Source organism: Mesoplodon mirus (assembly GCF_964341445.2).
Source record: "Mesoplodon mirus genome assembly, chromosome: 11".
In the NCBI taxonomy this organism is placed as follows: domain Eukaryota; kingdom Metazoa; phylum Chordata; class Mammalia; order Artiodactyla; family Ziphiidae; genus Mesoplodon; species Mesoplodon mirus.
In genome coordinates, this window is record NC_138987.1 from 80,273,292 (window position 1) to 80,292,941 (window position 19,650).

The 19,650-nt window shown below is 40.3% G+C and overlaps 1 protein-coding gene across 4 annotated transcripts in view; it reads right to left on the bottom strand.

The window, feature by feature from the left end:
• The window catches only part of PPFIBP1 (PPFIA binding protein 1), a 182,574-nt gene that overhangs the window by 51,683 nt on the left and 111,241 nt on the right, over positions 1 to 19,650 (bottom strand). For all 4 annotated transcript variants that reach the window (XM_082634923.1, XM_082634922.1, XM_082634921.1 and 1 more), the window contains exons 3-4: positions 17,411 to 17,509; positions 11,496 to 11,701 (exon numbers count right to left, since the gene is read on the bottom strand). In XM_082634923.1, coding sequence (XP_082491049.1) covers positions 11,496 to 11,701; positions 17,411 to 17,474 — 270 coding nt within the window. In that variant the 5' untranslated portion in view covers positions 17,475 to 17,509. The remainder of the gene's footprint in view (positions 1 to 11,495; positions 11,702 to 17,410; positions 17,510 to 19,650) is intronic.

Here is a 19,650-nt window from a genome sequence, read left to right on the forward strand (position 1 = left end):
GCCTGACCCTCTTTAAAACTGAACTACTGTGAGGGACTTCCCTGGTGGCACAGTGGTTAAGACTCACGCTCCCAATGCCAGGGGCCTGGGTTCAATCCCTGACCAGGGAACTAGATCCCACATGCATGCTGCAAGTAAGAGTTCACATGCCACAACTAAGGAGCCGGCTAGCCGCAACTAAGGAGCCTGCCTGCCTCAACTAAAGACCTGGTGCTACCAAAAAAAAAAAAAAAGAGTAAAAATTGAACTACTGTGGGTAAATAAAAACTGCATATGTTTTTAATCCAAGGAACCTGAATTGAATTCAGCGCAGCGGTTACTGCCCTTAATAGAAAATATGAGAAGGAAACAGGGTTCATATACAAAGCAACAACAAGAACAAAAAACAACTCATCAAGAAGAAAATAATGACCCAAAAGGAACAGTGGCTACTGACAGTCACTGACAGTGGATGCCCACCTGGGCACGCAAAGCTTTGTGAGCGTGTGGTCGGGCACAAAATCGCTCTTTCCCCCTGAATGCCTCTATCAGCGGGAATGCCCTGGGAGGTCCTTCCATTCCTGCCCTCTCCTCCCAAAGTCCCAAATCCAGGACTACCAGTGCCGGCCTTTACACGGGAGACAGCAGGGGACTTTACACCACTGGCCTCTTCCTGCTAGTCAGGTCTTCAAATCACAGGACAAATCTTCCCTTCCTCTTTTTTTTTTTTTTTTTTTTTTTTTTTTTTTTGCGGTACAGGGGCCTCTCACCGTTGTGGCCTCTCCCGTTGCGGAGCACAGGCTCCGGACGCGCAGGCTCAGCGGCCATGGCTCACGGGCCCAGCTGCTCCACGGCATGTGGGATCTTCGCGGACCGGGGCACGAACCCGTGTCCCCTGAATCGGCAGGCAGACTCTCAACCACTGCGCCACCAGGGAAGCTCTTCCCTTCCCCTTTGAAGCCTTTCTCTTTTTCCCCAAGAGCTTAAGCACTGAGTCCACAAAGACCTCCCCTTGCAGCACGGACTAGCCATGCTCACCGGTGATTTACCACATTCCGTTCTGAATTCATTAACTTCTCATGGGTTTGCTTGTTCACTTACTGTTACTCTAAGCTTCCAGGCAGAGCCTGCAAACTGGTATCATCTTGTAACCTCCACAGCATGCAGGCCAGGGCTCTACTTAGACTAGTGCTTACTCTTTGTTCTCCTCCCTTCTGCCCCCTTTTTATCAGATTTGGGCATATTTATGGGTGGCACAAATGCCAAAGGAAGTACAGATTGGGAAAGGAAGTGTAGATTTTTTTCCTCGGCCGTCTTGTATTGCAATATATACAAGTGATTAAGGAGACAGATTGAAAAGGCTCACAGAGCACAGACAACATAAAAATGTCATCTTGAAATAGAGGAGTATATGTGCTGTGTCTCTTGGTATCTCATTTAAACAGTTCCTAATCACATAATGTGTAATCCCAATAGAATTTCCTGATTCCTCATTCAAATACAACAGAAATAAAAGCCAGTGGAGTCCAAAATGGTTAGATGGGGCCGCCCAGCATTCAATTGAAAAAGCAAATAAACAACCTCAGACTTCAAGAAAATACACACTGTACATACTTACTGCCCAGAATATGGCTGATGTGACAGCAATTATTTTTCCAGAATTAAGTGCTTTTATCATTCTGCCTTTCCAATTAATGCATTTTTTAAGTATAAATTCTGAGAAGAACAAAAGTTATGTGTTGGGAAGGAAACAAAAACAAACAAAAATGGAGCTTCAACAAAAAAGAAAATTGCAGGACGTTTCTTCTCAAACCGTCGGTGCACTGGATGTATTTCCCATGAGGCCACAAGAGAATCTGAAACTAATTTAGTAAGCATGCACTGTGTGGATAAAATTTTTAACATCACCTGCTTGACCACACATACCTGCACAATTATCACAGCGTAATTCTACTTATGATGTAAACTGAAGTGCCCAGAATTAAATTACAAGTATTAGGAGGAGTCTGACGGAGTGGCCGGGATGACTTCCATCCCTGGGGACTACCAGGAAAATGAAATTCATGTTAACTTCTTGAGGACAGTTTTTTGGAAAAGAGCCAGGATGTGTAACGCATGTTCTCGATCTAAGAAAGTGCTGAGACTGGCCCCTATACAGCTTTAAATTCTTCATATTGATTAGGAACATTAGCAGGCATCTGCTTTTAAAACTACATAAGCAATGTTTTATAAACAGATCCATTTCATTGGGTAGAAAAAAAAAGCTTTCTGCTCAGTGAAGACATAAAACAAAAATCCTCTTTCTCCTGACTGAAGGAAATTAGAGCAAGATTAGAAGTGTGTCTAGGGCAAGTTCTAGAAGTGTTTCATGAAACCACTGCCTATCATATGGAAATAAGTTGTTTCAAAACCAGTTCTACAAAATTATCCATTTAAAAATACTAAAAATTGACCACAATGAGCATACTCACGTTTCTTAACACTGTATTGATATTTACAAGCACTCATAACACTCAAGAGTAGTTTATTTTTAAACACTAAAATCACTCTAGGAACACAAAGCAAAAGAGCCACTACTGGAATGATTACATGCTTTCAAAGCACTGTGTTGACTGACTCAAGCAGGTAAAGGTCTATTCTATTCACGTTTATTTCTGTTTCTGCTAATTTTGTTACCTTTGCCTAAAAAGTGTCAGCAAGAGGTAAATTCCGTTAGGCAACCACCCTACCACCCCTATTCTTCCTCCGTCTCCTGTGCTCTACCCACCAGACCACCCCAAGCCTCCCCAAACCCGGCACGCTCTCACACACCAATTCTACTCCCTCTGCGTGGACTGTGTTTCCTACCCTTTCCTCCCTGTTCCTTATTCCTTAAGGTCCACCTCAAATGGGGCTTGGTCTGGAAAGTCTTCCTTGAATTGCCTGTTCACTTATATGCCAGTTACAGCATCCAGATGACCCTTCACTACAGCAGGCATCACACTGAAAGGACTAGGCTAGACTTGGCTACCTATGCGTCTCTCTCTTCCAACAGACTCTGCATTCTTTGTCGGCTCCTCTTTCCATCTGACGCGCAGTGAAGGACTGCTGCTAACTGCTGAATGAAGGAACGATGATAGGTGCTCAATAAAACATCAGACGAATAAAAGATGAATGAATGTTTGGTTCTATCCTGGCCTTCCTTCTTCTCAGTAAGACTTTTTTTTTTTTTTTTTTTTTTTTTTGCGGTACGCGGGTCTCTCACTGTTGTGGCCTCTCCCGTTGAGGAGCACAGGCTCTGGACGCGCAGGCTCAGCGGCCATGGCTCATGGGCCCAGCCGCTCCGTGGCATGTGGGATCTTCCTGGACCAGGACACAAACCCGTGTCCCCTGCATCGGCAGGCGGACTCTCAACCACTGCGCCACCAGGGAAGCCCTCAGTAAGACTTCTATTTACATTTCCTCTACCACCTGGTACACACACTCCTTTCCCCTCAAGCCTGTACCCCCCTCTTCCTACCACATTTAAGAAGTGACCTCAGGGCTTCCCTGTAATATCAAGCACCATCTACTTTAGCCTTTGCCATCTAAGTAGAAGCTCTTCTTTTCATATTAACTTCCCCTTAATCATCAAATATAAATTCACAATCAAGTAAAAAGATGTAATGTTAACATCTTGCCTTACGTGAGTCTCTTTTTTAAAATGTTTTTTTACAGAAATTTTCAAACATATATAAAAGTAAAGACTATAATGATGAAACCCTTTGTACTCATCACCCAGTTTCAATAGTTATTAATTCATGGTAGGTGGGAGTCTTCTGTCTGTTATTTTTGCTGAAAGTATCATGCTGTGTTTTCCTTTGATTTTCTTAGTTCTGTTGGTTTGCATTAGCCTACACTTGGCCCTCTTTTGTCCCCAACCTTCATTTTTGGTTTGTTGTTCTTTCCTGAGTTCTGTTGTCCTGTTAAAATCCAAGATCAACATACAAGCAGTGATTTGCCACAATTAAACTTATTTATAACATAGAACTCATTTTGAATATAACATTCCTAAATCAGAATGTTGAGTAACTAAATTAAAATAGGGAAAAGAAAATCAGTCCAATTTTATAAGGACAACAAATGTTAAGAAATAGTTGGACTAGTACTATCACACACACACACACACACACACACACACACACACACACCCCTCCTCATTCTCTCTCTCTCTCTCTCTCCACCCAGTAAATATATATAGTTTTAAAAACTGCCATGCCAGGCTTCCCTGGTGGCGCAGTGGTTGAGGGTCCGCCTGCCGATGTGGGGGATGCGGGTTCGTGTCCTGGTCTAGGAAGATCCCACATGCCGCAGAGCGGCTGGGCCCGTGAGCCATGGCCGCTGAGCCTGCGCGGCTGGAGACTGTGCTCCGCAACAGGAGAGGCCACGGCAGTGAGAGGCCCGTGTACCACACACACACAAAAAAAACCCCACAAAACTGCCATGCCCTTTTGACTTCATGATTCTGTTTCTTAAAATTCAGTATCAACAAAGGAAAGCGGGTTGCGGGGGGCGGAGTTCCCTGGTGGCCTAGTGGTTAGGATTCCAGGTTTTCACTGCCATGGCCCGGGTTCAATCCCTGGTTGAAGAACTGAGATCCCGCAAGCCGCATGGTGTGGCCAAAAAAAGAGAAAGAAAGAAAAGGGAATGTGCAGTTCACGCAAGCTCCTTTAATTAAATGTTATCTTTAGCTACCAAAAGACATATCTAATACAGGGTCTTTCATGTCCTAATCACAGTATTATATCTGTACCACCGCATGCAAACATTTATTGCCTGCTCTCCTAGGAGAGACTGGGGAGGAGAAGAGAGTGAGATCAGACTTGAATCTTTCAGCCACAAGTATCTCAGTCATATTTCATTTCGGTCCAACACCGCAATAAGGCATCTCATACTCTTTTGTCCTAAGAGTCAAAGAACACTACACCATAACATTGGAAATCAGGCCACCAGGCAGAGGCGGTGCTCCGCTGCCCTGTCCTCACACTTGATGTGGTGTAATTAGGGTGGGGAGGCCTACCTTTGTGCTGTAAACAATCATCTCAGGGCCACACTGCTACCATTTGGGGCCAGTGGAGCATCCCCTCCAACCGGCCAGTGCCCCTGTGTACCTCTGACTCTGGGTCAGTCTTGCAAACAGCCCACTTATTTTTCCTTCCTAAATTTCTATTGCAGTTCAGAAGAACAAACGTCTTCAGGAAGCCCTCTATTTATTCCAAACTCTCAGCATCTCTGCTCAGAAAGAAAACCAAAAGGGGAAATAAACCTCACACACATTTCGTCCCATCCCAAAAGCCCAATCATGACCCTCTCCTAGAAAGACATCAGTGTATTCAATGTTGTCAGAAAGTACATCAAAGACTGAAACTCCGAATGAGCCTGAATATATTCTGTACTTTCCAAGTCAAGATTAGAGATGTGGTCAAAATTAGACTATGGCTTTGAGGTTTTGTTTTTCTGGGTTTTAATTTTCACAGTGCTTGTTTCCCAGAGACAGAAAGTATCTTCTTAACTAAACAGTACTCTGGAGTGAGAGAAACCACCACAGCAGTAGGCCAGCCTCTGAGGGTCACTACTCCAAAAATGTAACTACATCTGAAATGCTGGGGAAAGCAGCAGATGCCAAGTGCTTTCATCTGCCAGTCTTCTTAGAAATACAGTGAGAGAGCTTCCCTTGGAGTATTTGTGTCAAATTAAAATATTAATTGCCAAGATACAATGGCTATCCTGTTACACAGCTAAGGGCATGCCAGCACCTCCCTCATGCGTGCATCCACAGCCAATACAGGGTGAGGTTAGACTGCTTTAGTGTCTCCTAAAGAGTTCTTTTAGACACTTTTCTTGAGGAGAGAAGATGGGCTGTACCCCCTCCTCGCCTTATTTTCATGCACATCACCATGCTCCTGAAGCTTCTGTAGCAGGGAGGGGGTACACGATGAGGCTGCAACATTATCCCGGTCACAGGTGTACTCCAAAGTCCCCTGAGTCCAAGAAGGAGGGAGAACAGAAGGTCCCGTAGAAACTAAGGCCCAGCTCCTATTCTAGGAGGGCACCATATGCATTCATTCACCTGTTATTCATTCCTTTATTCATATTTATTAAAATCTAGCTATGTGACAGGATGCAGAGCCAGCAAAAGAACCAGATCAAGAAAAAATGCTGTCCCTATTTTTCTTGCCACTTATTCTTTCTTAACTCACTTTCATAAAAGAATAGAGGAATCTTTTTATTCAATTCCAACAACTACTGGTAGCCTGGGATTCCACTGAAAGTGCCTCTCTCACTGTTCACACAGCACTGGCCTCTCTTGATGGAGAATTCTGCTGACTTGGTCCATTTGCTTTCCTGTTTCTGTGGACCCTTTCCATGTGAGGTTTCCAGAAGCCTAAGGGAAAAACAGGTTTAACTTCAACCAGGATGTCCCAGTGAGACGTGGCATAACTCAGATAATTGTGACCACATATGGGATACAATCTTAGGATGTACCTTGTTTGCCAAGGCTTGAAAAAACATTCCCTGGAGGTACACAGGAAAAGAGAAGCTGGCCAGAGAGCAGCAGGGATCAGGGGATGGTGGGATGGGGATGGATTCTGTGGCTGAGGGTCAGGGACTCGGGAAGAACAGCCAGCAGCCCTGGAGAGAACATACCCCGTGTCTGAACTCTTTAAATAAATTATGAGTATTGTTATTTTTACAGAAACATTTAAACGAGGTACATTTAGGATTAATATTATCTTTTTTTTTAACATAGAGAAAAGGTAGAAATGCATTATAATGATTTAACAGGTCAGAAGCCAGTCAAGAACACTTCATTTCCCCCATTTTATACGCTACTTATCTCATGGCTTATGGTGCCTGACTTGCAGTTTTTACCATCAGTATTTTCATTCACTTTGTTGAAAACTGTCTTTTTGTAATTTCTGGTGATTTTGAGACTGCTTCATAATTAAAAATGCCAAATGATCAGACACCTTGGGATTTCAGGATCTGGTCAAGGTCATGAACCTCAGCTCCATCTACTGGAAAAAGCATTGTAAGAATGTTCTAGGAAAATTCATCGAGTTAGCTCTAAAGTAAACCAAAACTACTTGTTTGGCTCAAACAATTAGACATATTTTTCTATTTGCTCTCTTAAGCTTTGAGCTTGATAAAGCACATAATGCTCCATTATTAATATGTGTGTTAACACACAACATTTCACAATCAAAACAGAGAATTATACTTCAGTTATTGAACCAATCTGTTGTATTCAATTGATTTTTTTTTAACCACAGGAGACGAACTTCCAAGTCCTAAGAGAAACTTACTCATTCCTAGAAGGCTACAGGTATAGCTACCTGATTAAAACACATTCATTCTTGTAGATTTAATACCCTTCACTCTAACAGGCTACTAGTGTAACTATTTTCTGTTTTCTTATCCAGCTTCTGATCATATGAAACAATTGAACAGGCAGCAGGAATCAGTAGCGAAGGAATAACCTGCACCCTACAGGAAACCAGGGGATCTTCCTGGCTTGGGTAAAGTAATAGTTAGAAATTCAAATGCCCAGTTGCACTAATGAGTAGATTAGCATCAGTCAGTCAAGTACACGGACTCCCAAGTTGGCCATCATTAAACATGAAAGAAATCTTAATTACGTAACTAGTATCATTAATAAGTTTTTCTAAAATATTGTGGAAGCTTCCCCATTGTCTGGGAAATATCTGTACTCTTTTATCAAAGAAGTAAACTGTAGAAATAATTGGTAACCTAATCCCCCTTGTAATTGGACTCATCCCTTTCTTTCCCTCATTGCAAAGGGTCCTGTTAAACGTTTCCCTCTGCTCTCTACAATCCACTCTTCAGTATTACCTTTTTGACTAACCCTCCACCAGGCTCACCGACAAACACTCAACATACATTAGCTTGTGGGATCCTCATAATCCTGTGTGGCAGAAACTATCACTCCCATTTTGCAGATGAGGAAACTGAGACAAACAGCTTAAGAAAATTTCCCCAAATCCTACAAGCTTCTAAGAGTCAGAGCCAACATTTAAAGTTCAAGTCTGCTGTCTCCGGAGCCAGTGTTTGTAACTGCCAATGTACAGCCCTGCCTTCTTTATCGTTCACAGCTTTTTTACGACAGGATCTCCTTTATTCGTTATTTTGATGATTATCCCACGTACAATACAATTTGTAGGATTCTGTGTTCCTCCAATTCTAAGATGCCATTAAATTTTATCAAATTATTAATTTTAAAATTTTTGATTAGAGTAAAGCACACATAAAAGTTTACCATTTTAACCATGTTTACGTAGACAGTTCAGTGGCATTAAGTGCATTCTCATTGTTGTGCAATCATCATCACCATCCATCTACAGAACGCTTTTCATCTTGCAAAACTGAAGCTGTTGTACCCGTTAAATATTAACTTCTCATTCCTCCCTACCCCAGCCCATGGCAACCACTATTCTATTTTCTGTCTCCGTGAATTTATTTGACTACTCTAGGTACCTTATTATTTAAAAGAAACAATCCCAGCTAAAATGTGTATAATAGATACCTCTTTTAAGATCGTAAGACACATCACAACTTCTGACATATTAAAATGGGAGAAAGCTATACTATCAGCAAATCATTAAATTGCAAGCCTTAAGACCCTAAAATTAAAGTCTGCTACAGGGTAAGCTCTGACTATTCATGTCACACCTATGCCTTTATTACTCCAAACACTCATTCCCATTCTCCCCTTCTTGCTTTGGGCTTTGCCCTTTGCCATCTTTCTTCTTTTATTTTTTTTCATTTTCTACGTGCTTGAGAAAATACATGTAATTTGGAAGGATTGGGGTCCACGTGAGGGGACAGATATAAATCAGTTGGACAAATATAAATAAGTTTAACCCTCCACAAACTTACCTCCCTGGACTCACGTCTAGTTTTTTTTTATTGTCATTTTTTGGATGAAAACTGAATCTTTGTAAGGTATGTAAAGTATTTGTCATTTTGTGGCTACTTAACTTTAAAATGTCAAATATTAAGATAGAGAGCAACCCCAAACACAAATTAACAAGCCATTATGCATCCAAAGAATAAATTTAACACAATAAATAACCTCAGTTCATCCAAATGTATATGCCATTTAATCATTCATGGAGCATCATTTATCACAAATATAATTACTGACCACCTACTAAATGCCAAGCATTGTTCTAGGCAACATCGATACACTTTTGGTTTGTTTTAAACATAGGCAAAAATCTTTGATTCATGATGCTTCCATTCCAGTTGGAGAGATAGAAAATACATATAGATACGGCAAATAAATGTTGCGTAAGAAAGTGGTGAGTTTTAGAAAAAAATAAAGCAGGGAGATGTACTACGAAGAATAAATATGTGAAATTTTAGATAGGGTGGCCAGGAAAGGCCTCACTGAGAGCACAACTTTTAAAGGAGAATGCAAGAAAGCTAGCCATACAGATATCCGAGGAAAGCACTTTCCAAGAAGAGTGAACAGCCAGTGCAAAGGCCCTGAGGCCAGTTTCCCCAGCATGTTGGAGAATCAGTGAGGAATCCCATGTGCCTGAAGTGGAGTGAAAGAGGGGAAGTGCAATGAGACACTAGGTCAGAAAGCAGTGAGGAGTAAGTCCTAAAGGCCTTGCAATCCAGCAAGTACTTTGGCTTCTCTCAGTGAGCTGTGACTATCACTGGAAGTTTCTGAAAAAGGTATGAATGACATGATTTAGGTTCAGATACCATCATCACCACTTTCAATCTTTTCCAGAAATACTGTAACAGAACAGATTGAGCACATATTAATGGAAATGTTTTGGACACAAGTGAAAAATTCAACTGCAGTACTCTCAAGCTATGGCTGCCATTGTCTGCCTCTGGATGCTGGCTGGGAATGGGCTCCTCTACCAGCATAAGTTTCTTTCCTATTACGTGCTGAATGGTCAGGAAAACATGGAGTAAAGAAGGGGTGAGAGAGGAAGTAGAAATAGCCTAAGGAATATGCTAGGAAATGTCTGGTTTCAGAGCATGAACAATTCTCCAAAGAAATCAGCAAACCTGGATACTTAAATATCTAGAGGAGAAACTTGCAGAGCAATTATAAAGTACAATAATGAGGCACTGTGTATTATAAAAAGTAAAATATCTCTAACTATCAAGGTTGCATAGCTGCACCACCACTAAAAGATGGATCGTACTGTTTGCGCTTGAAATGGGAAGGTACAATATATTGGCCGGAAAGGTAAGAAGGTCCAGCATGGGACTGGGTGGGAGCCCCGGTATTTGTGTCACATCACATGAAAATACTTTAGTCGTAGGATGTACTATTAAGGTTCCCAAAGCAAACAGTTTACATTTCCACCACAGACCAAAAACAGATCTTGATTCTTTCATACAATTTTCATTAGCTTTTATATAAATATTGATACAATTAACTTCTAGGCTTATTCATGCATCTTCCTAAAAATTGTACATCCTTTAAATACTTACAAAATAAACACCTGTTCTACTTTCTCCTCTGAATATTTTTGTGATATTCTTTAGATTTTACGTGTTTAACACATACTAAAACCACGGTATTTACCACTATGTCCCGGGAAAGGGCAGATCTGCCGGATGCCTAGAAAGAGGCTCATTGTTCAGTGAATAAGAGCACCATTTAAAGCCCAATCCACAGCTTAACTCATGCACTGGAACTGAAATGACTGCCACAACCACTAGATGGCGCTTGACATCAACTACTGCTACCAACCTCCCTTGTTATTAGAAGTATCTATTCACTGCACTCCCTATTTTGAATTGCTACTGGGTCCTCTTACAGTAAACTTCCCAGTATTACCAGGAAAGCATCTATTAAGTGCAAGCGTTCTTTCCCTCACAGGACTATTTGTTTTTAAGCCACAGCAGGTCATTCAAGCACAACTGAAAAGCTAGTCCACTTTTATGGGTAAAATCAGATGACCAGCTGGCACTCATGAAATGTATACTAACAGCATTAAAAAAAAAAAACTATCCTGGGACTTCCCTGGTGGCACAGTGGTTAAGAATCTGCCTGCCAATGCAGGGGACACGGGTTTGAGCCCTAGTCCAGGAAGATCCCACATGCCGCAGAGCAACTGAGCCCATGCACCACAACTACTGAGCCTGCACTCTAGAGCCCGCAAGCCACAACTACTGAGCCTGCGCGCCTAGAGCCCGTGCTCCGCAACAAGAGAAGCCACCGCAAGTAGAAGCCCGCGCACCACAACAAAGAGTAGCCCCCGCTTGCCGCAGCTAGAGAAAGCCCGCACACAGCAACGAAGGCCCAACGTAGCCAAATATAAATTTAAAAAAAAAACTATCCTTAGAGTCAAAAGGGAATCGGAATCTCTTAAGGGATAGAATCAGGGCAAACCTATTGCCCTATAACTGTTTTTTCCTGTTCTGATCAGATATTCTACATTCTAAATTTTGGAATAAGCAACAGAAGATTCACGGTGCGGGAACTGTAACAAGCAGACATCTACCATTTGACTCTGCAGCCACTCGATGAGCGTTTCCGCCGTGGAGTCTGGGATCTGGCACCTCAAGCCTTCCTTCTCATCCGCTTCCATCATCTCTAACAACCCGCGCAGGTCTTCCACAAGGTGCAGAGCTCGCAAGCTTCCCATGAACGGGGAGGTGGGAGACTGGCAATCAAAAATCCCATTGGAATATTCCAGGGCCTTAGAACCTAGGTTTAAAAACAAAAAATCACGGAGAGTGCAATTTATGTTGGATAATATACCAAAGCTGAAGGTGGCAAGCAAGTCTAGTCACAGTGAGGAATGACCAAACAAGGAACAGGGAAAAGAGAATTCAATCACGTAAACCTCTCCAAGGCATAGTCATTTGGTGAAATAGTAAAAACCATGCAATTGATGATAAATACCAATGATCAAATATCTAACAGGGGGGCCAGCTATGTGGAGTAGTAAGAGTATGGTAGGCTTTGGAGTAAGATGTGCTGACCTCAAGGAAACAAGGGCTAAGAAGGTAGCAGATCAGTTTGGGTGGAGCCATGTATTCCCCAAAATACAAATTTTAGAAACCATAAACTCTAAATGCCCTGTAAATAAGTTGCACATTGAGGTGGAAATTGCATAGCATAATTTCAAAGGTAAGAGGGCCAGCTCCCAGTTAACTGACCAGAATTTAATCTCTGAAGAACTTCAATAACTTACATGTGTACATTTGTATATGCATGTGCATGTGTGTATAAACATTCCCTCCCCCCACGATTTTGTTTGCAGCCTACTTTCAAATGCTCTTGATAACATCAGCTTGAAAACATAGTTTTACAGCCCTTTTTGTTTTCTATTACTTATTAGAGAAAACATTCTACTACTTAAATCCATACAACTGACTCACAGCCCATTCTGAAAGTACTCATATACACCTCTTCATCTCTTTGATTTTTATTTTCTGGTCTATCAAATATACATACCATCAAACATACATACTAACTTTCTACTTAAGTTTCAAGAGTTATGATATTTAGGCCATCACCTCACAAATCTGAAGGTCTTACAACTGATGAGACTTGTGAGCCAATGTGTAAGTTCTCTCTCCAGTTGGCCAGTTCTCACAATGCGGAAAGGAATTCTCTTTCAGCTGGTTCATTCCATTGATATTCCTAATACTGGACCACAAGATTTGAACCAAACATCTACCAAATTGTGTTGATGGTGACCATTGATATGCACAGTGGTAAACGCTAATGGAGCCACATAACTGTCTCAATCAACCCCCTCAGGAAACCCTGTAAAGTTGAGACGAGATCTCAGAAAAAATAGAGGAGAGTATGTCAAGAGGAAGGAAGAACAGAAAAGCATCAAGACCCAGACAGACTATAATGTCCTATTCCAGCAGTTTTAAGTATTAGGATCATCTGATGATATCATTAAAAAACACACGAGCCCATGGTAACCCTCTATTCTGTTCAGTCTCCATCACAAAACAAGGTGGGGAGAGGGGAGAGATATGTATGCAGAAAAATTCCCCAAATGTTTGTAGTCAGTTCTCCTCCTCTCCCTCTTACCTCAGCTGGAGAAATACTGATGGTAATTTGAAAATATAAATCCAGGTCCTACCCACAAAGCTTTGACTGACTCAGTTTGAGGTGGGAGCTGGGGAATCTTGATTTTCTTAATAACTCTAATGCTGGTCCTGAAGCCCTGCCAGGGCTGAGGAACAAATACACCAATCTAGTGGAATATGTAAAATGTAATCCCTCAACTACTGCTCCAGAAATACCACTTTCCTTGACTAGAGCTTCACTAAAAGTGTAAGGTTACATGTAACCTCTGGTAAGAGCCTAGAATTGGTTCTAGTTGTTATATTTTCTGAAATTGTGACAGAGTAAATGGTTGAATAGTCCTTCAACTATTTAAAAGCATATATCATATAAAACAGATAAACAACAAGGACCTACTGTATAGCACGGGGAACTATATTCAATATCCTGTAATAATTGTAATGAAAATGAATCTGAAAAAAGAATATATATATTTATATATGTATAACTGAATCACTTTGCTGTACACCTGAAACTAACACTGTAAATCAACTGTATTTCGATTTTTTAAAAGTTAAAACATAAAAAAATTTTTTAAATTAAAAATATGAAACATATATTGGGTTGGCCCAAAAGTTCGTTCGGGTTTTCTGTAAGATGGCTCTAATAGCACTTAGTTGTCTTTAACTTCATTTGAAACAATTTTGTTAGATTGCATGTGACAGCTGTCATATCAGCGTGCATTGAATAAAAACATCAAAATTAGTGAATTTTTGTGTAGCCATTGAAGATGGAAGGAAAAAAGTAACATTTTCGGCATATTATGCTTTATAATTTCAAGAAAGGTAAAAACACAACTGAAACGCAAAAAAAAAGATTTGTGCAGTGTATGGAGAAGGTGCCGTGACTGTTCGAAGGTGTCAAAAGTGGTTTCTGAAGTTTCGTGCTGGAGATTTCTTGCTGGACGATGCTCCACGGTCGGGCAAACCAGTTGAAGTTGACAGTGATCAAATCGAGACATTAATTGAGAACAACCAACGTTATACCACGTGGGAGATAGCCGACATACTCAAAATATCCAAACCAAGCACTGAAAATCATTTGCACCAGCTTGGTTATGTGAACTGCTTTGATGTTTGGGTTCCACATAAGTTAAGCAAAAAAACCCTTCTTGACCATATTTCCACATGCGATTCTCTACTTAAACATAATGGAAACGTTCCATTTTTGAAACATATTGTGATGGGCGATGAAAAGTGGATACTGTACAATAATGTGGAACAGAAGAGGTCGTGGGGCAAGCGAAATGAACCACCACCAACCAACACCAAAGGCCGGTCTTCATCCGAAGAAGGTGATATTGTGTATATGGTGGGATCGGAAGGGAGTCCTCTATTATTAGCTCCTTCCGGAAAACCAAACGATTAATTCCAACAAGTACGGTTCCAATTAAACCAACTGAAAGCAGCACTCGATGAAAAGCATCCGGAATTAGTCAACAGAAAATGCATAATCTTCCATCAGGATAATGCAAGACCGCATATTTCTTTGATGACCAGGCAAAAACTGTTACAGCTTGGCTGGGAAGTTCTGATTCATCTGCCATATTCACCAGACATTGCACCTTGAGATTTCCATTTATTTTGATCTTTACAAAATTCTCTTAATGGAAAAAATTTCAATTCCCTGGCAGACTGTAAAAGGCACCTGGAACAGTTCTTTGCTCAAAAAGATAAAAAGTTTTGTGAAGACGGAATTATGGAGTTGCCTGAAAAATGGCAGAAAGTAGTGGAACAAAAGGGTGAATATGCTGTTCAATAAAGTTCTTGGTGAAAATGAAAAATGTGTCTTTTATTTTTACTTAAAAACTGAAGGAACATTTTGGCCAACGCAATATCATGCCCTAAGCAAGAATATACTTTTCTAGGTTAAACATAACCAGTTCCTTAGTTCGTTAAACTCTTCACCTTCATGCTTACCTTCTCTAGGTAAGTTTTAGTTTGCCAATGACACTTTGAAAATAATATTCGAAGAATCGAATACAGTACCCAAGGTGTGGTCTAATCTACAAAAGAGGTCCAATTGAAGTTGGGTTTCCAGGACGTAGAAGTATAACAAAGGAGGTCAAACCATGCATGACTCTTCCCTGAAGAGAAGAACCTTCTGAAGAGGAAAATACCTTTGGTTTCTTCAAACCACCGAAGCAGAGTAGAGTCCAATTTGTGACCAGAAAAGCGAAGGAGCTGGGGCCAGGACAACTATATCCTGACCCTGGTAGCTGGTAGAGATCAACTGTACCCTGACCCTGACCACCAGGTGTGTGCATGACAAGCCCACCCGAAGCCCATTCAGACACCTCCTCGTTGTAATTGGTTCCTAAATACATGAAAGTCCTCCTCTTGAGACAAAACACAAAATATGACATGAGACCTTAGGTAGCCACCACTCCTGGGGGACTGTGAGGGAGTGAAAAGTGCTCATCCACTAGTCAGTCCCCTCAGTTATGATGAGAAAACAAGGAGATGAAAGTCGACTGCTTTTGCTCAGCTTCTATAATAGAGAATTGCTGAAGATTTTTTTTACAACTTTATTGGAGTATAATTGCTTCACAATGGTGTATTAGTTTCTGCTTTATAACAAACTGAATCAGTTATACATATACATCTGTTCCCATATCCCTTCCCTCTTGCGTCTCCCTCCCTCCCACCCTCCCTATCCCACCGCTCCAGGGGGTCACAAAGCACTGAGCTGATCTCCCTGTGCTATGCGGCTGCTTCCCACTAGCCATCTACCTTACGTTTGGTAGTGTATATATGTCCATGCCTCTCTCTCGCTTTGTCACAGCTTACCCTTCCCCCTCCCCATATCCTCAAGTCCATTCTCAAGTAGGTCTGTGTCTTTATTCCTGTTTTACCCTTAGGTTCTTCATGACATTTTTTTTCTTCTTAGATTCCATATATATGTGTTAGCATACGGTATTCGTCTTTCTCTTTCTGACTTACTTCACTCTGTATGACAGACTCTAGGTCTATCCACCTCATTACAAATAGCTCAATTTCGTTTCTTTTTATGGCTGAGTAATATTCCATTGTATATATGTGCCACATCTTCTTTATCCATTCATCGGATGATGGACACTTAGGTTATTTCCATCTCTGGGCTATTGTAAATAGAGCTGCAATGAACATTTTGGTACATGACTCTTTTTGAATTATGGTTTTCTCAGGGTATATGCCCAGTAGTGGGATTGCTGGGTCATATGGTAGTTCTATTTGTAGTTTTTTAAGGAACCTCCATACTGTTCTCCATAGTGGCTGTACCAATTTACATTCCCACCAGCAGTGCAAGAGTGTTCCCTTTTCTCCACACCCTCTCCAGCATTTATTGTTTCTAGATTTTTTGATGGTGGTCATTCTGACTGGTGTGCTGAAGATTTTTTAAAAAGAAGATGATCAGATTGGCACTTTGGAGAAAAGATTCTGGTGGTCTGGAAAAGGATGGGCTAGAGCAGGAAAGCAAGAGTGTCAGGGACATCAAGTGAGAGGGTTATTTAGATAAAGCAAGACAATGGTAGCACAGACAGGCCAGATTTTAGAGAGGAGGGAATGGTAGAATTTGGTAGGAGGTAGAATTGATAGAATTTGATTAACTAAGTGGGGGAACATGTGGGAAGTGTCTAGCATGACTTAAACTTCTGCTTTAGGAAACTGTTTGGATGGAGGACTATGAAATTAGCCAAGACAAAGACAACTAGAGGGGCTTCTGAGGAAAGATAATGAGCTCAGTGGGGTTTTTTTGTTGTTTTTTGTTTTAATTTTTTATTAGAGTATAGTTGATTTACAATGTTGGGTTAGTTTCAGGTGTACGACAAAGCGAATCAGTTATACATATACACATAATGAGCTTAATGTTTTAAATGATGACACTGATGTGTCTACAGGACATTTCAGGGGAGTATCTCGTTGGCTGGTAGAGATAGGGACCTGAAGAATAGCAAAGAATTGGAAAAATAAATACATGTGAGAGTCATTGGTGGAAAAGTGAATGTGGAATTCAAGGGAAAAGATCAAAACACTCCTGGATACTGGGTAGAGCAGTATCCCTCCAAGTGCAGTCCACAGACTATCTGGACCAGAATCACCTTTATCCTGGATTAGAAGCCCAGGATGGTACTAGAATTTTTGACATTTTAAAATAAAATTTAAGAATAATTCTGGCAAAAATTGGAGAAGAGGGACAAAGATGAAACCATGGGGAACCTAAAGGCATTGGAGAGAGACAATAAATGAAAATATGAAAGTGGAGAGGTAATAAAAGAGTTGTAATAAAAAAGTCAAGAGAGCAAAGTAAATGTCATGCTTGCGTCTTTCAGAGGATGCAGATTACCTGCTATAATACCGTCCATCTGCTCCAACGCCGCAGCCAACATGTCACTTGCATCACTCATCATTTTGCTATTTGTCAAGGGCAAATTCCAACCTAGATCTGAAAAAAATAATGATTTTATCATTACATCCTTAAATGACACATGCTTCCTGGCAGGTTTGATAATTCAACATCAAATTATAACTCCACCTAGCAGTCGAATACAGAGAATTTGTGAAGTATTAGAGCTGAATTAAATGAATCATTTAACAAACTATGACCATTCATCTGCCTACTGTACTGCAGGACCACATGCTATAACTGATCAGTTAATAAAATAAGCACAATGCAGTTCTTGCACCCATGGTGTTTTAAACTCCAGTAGGATGGTTTCCGTGCTGTACTCTGTAGAGCTCTGGGTCTCTGTGAGGGCATCAGAAGTGGCTGTGGAACTTTGCCCAGGGCCATGAGGATGCTGTGTAGATAAGACTTGTTCTTTCTGCACCAGCCCCACCTAATCTCTGCTCTCTCAATTTTGCCTTTAATTTTTTGTTTTTTCGCAATAGGGAATTACCGTAAGATTTGTCTAAGAAAATGGTTCAGGAACATATGTAATAAGCACATACACATCTACTGGTATTTTGCAACATAACAATAGCTATCACGTACTGAGTGAGTGCCTACAGTGGTTCCGACACATTAATATAAATTATCCACAATCCTTAATCATGAGAGGAACCCTATAAAATGCATAAATTCCTCTTCATTTTATAAATGTAATCAAAGATGTTTGTTGATCTTTGCCTGTAAAGACAGCAAGTACGTATAACAAAAACCAGTTTACAAAGACCAGTTTTTAAACTAGGTCTGTCTGATTTCCACTATAATATTAAATTTTTGTTTCTCTGATCCTAACTCACAGATAGGTTTAGGCTGAAATTGTGTCACAATCTACTCACTCTTTTACCAGTTAAAAAATAAATTGAAATCATCCTTGCAAAAAAATTTGGTCATTAACAGGAAAAAGGTAAATTATGTGATTTTCAATATTAAGTAATACATTTCAGGTACCAGCTAAGCACCCACATAAATTCTCCCAACAGGCCTAGGTAAGGCTCTTGCTACTTAGCAGATACTGTGGTGTAGCAAACACCTGGGAAATAAAGGATATGTTGCTTAAAAGAAACCTTTGCCCTCTGTTTCCAAGTAACCAGGTCTTACCACTTTATTTTTACAAACATATTTACAGTTCTGATAAACAGCTGCTTAGATCAGTTCTCTGTTGTGCACTCACTCTAATAAAATGCCATTTAATCATTGTGAAATCTTACTTTGATTTTATAGTATTCATAGATTTTAACTAAGAATTTCCCAGAACTTTACTCCCTTCAGAAGGTATAAAATATCACTACCATTTTATGTAGAAATACTACAGCACAAAAATACCCAAGGCACGCATTTACAGTCACCCAGAAATCAGGGGGTTAATAAGCTAGGTTATGAACCTAGGAGTTCTCAAAAATCTACTTGCACATTTAGCTAGTGCACAGTCCAGAGAGGTGGGGCACAAATTTAATGATCACGCTTCAGGCTGGAAACCTCAAAACATGAAAATTGAGAACACAAAGGATTAAGCCAAAGAGTGTATGGTCCTTGAATTTTATATCATTAAGTGGCTTACATTCCCTTTCATTTTAAAAGATGAACTTCAAAGAGCTCTAGATAGTATCTAGATAGATACTATATATATATATATATATATATATATATATATATAAAAGAGAGACAGACAGACACATGCCAGGCTTAGCTATAAACATGGGGAATGCTGATAAAATAAAATAATGCTCACGTTAGAAAAGCTCTCATCACCTCACTAACTTAGAAAAACAAATATTCGTCTTTGTTGGCAACTATAATTTGTGTAGAGCAGGAACACTTTCCAAGAAAGACAGGTAGTTATCTATTTCTTCTCTATTCTGTTAAATGTACCTTTCAAATTCTATGACATGGAGGTATGAGAACTTAGGCCGTGCTTTTCAAACTGGTGGTGAAGAACCAATTTTTTAAAAAATGTCCAGTTTGTTAGAGACCAAGTCTTTGTTTAATATAATAAAATATGACAACAATATTAAAGTGTTATAAAAGTTTATAAATGCTTACTCTCAATCTCTATGCTTATCACATAGCAGCCTACATGTAACAGTAAGGACAAGACAGACAGTAAACACAATTAATAAATATGTATATAATATGGCAAA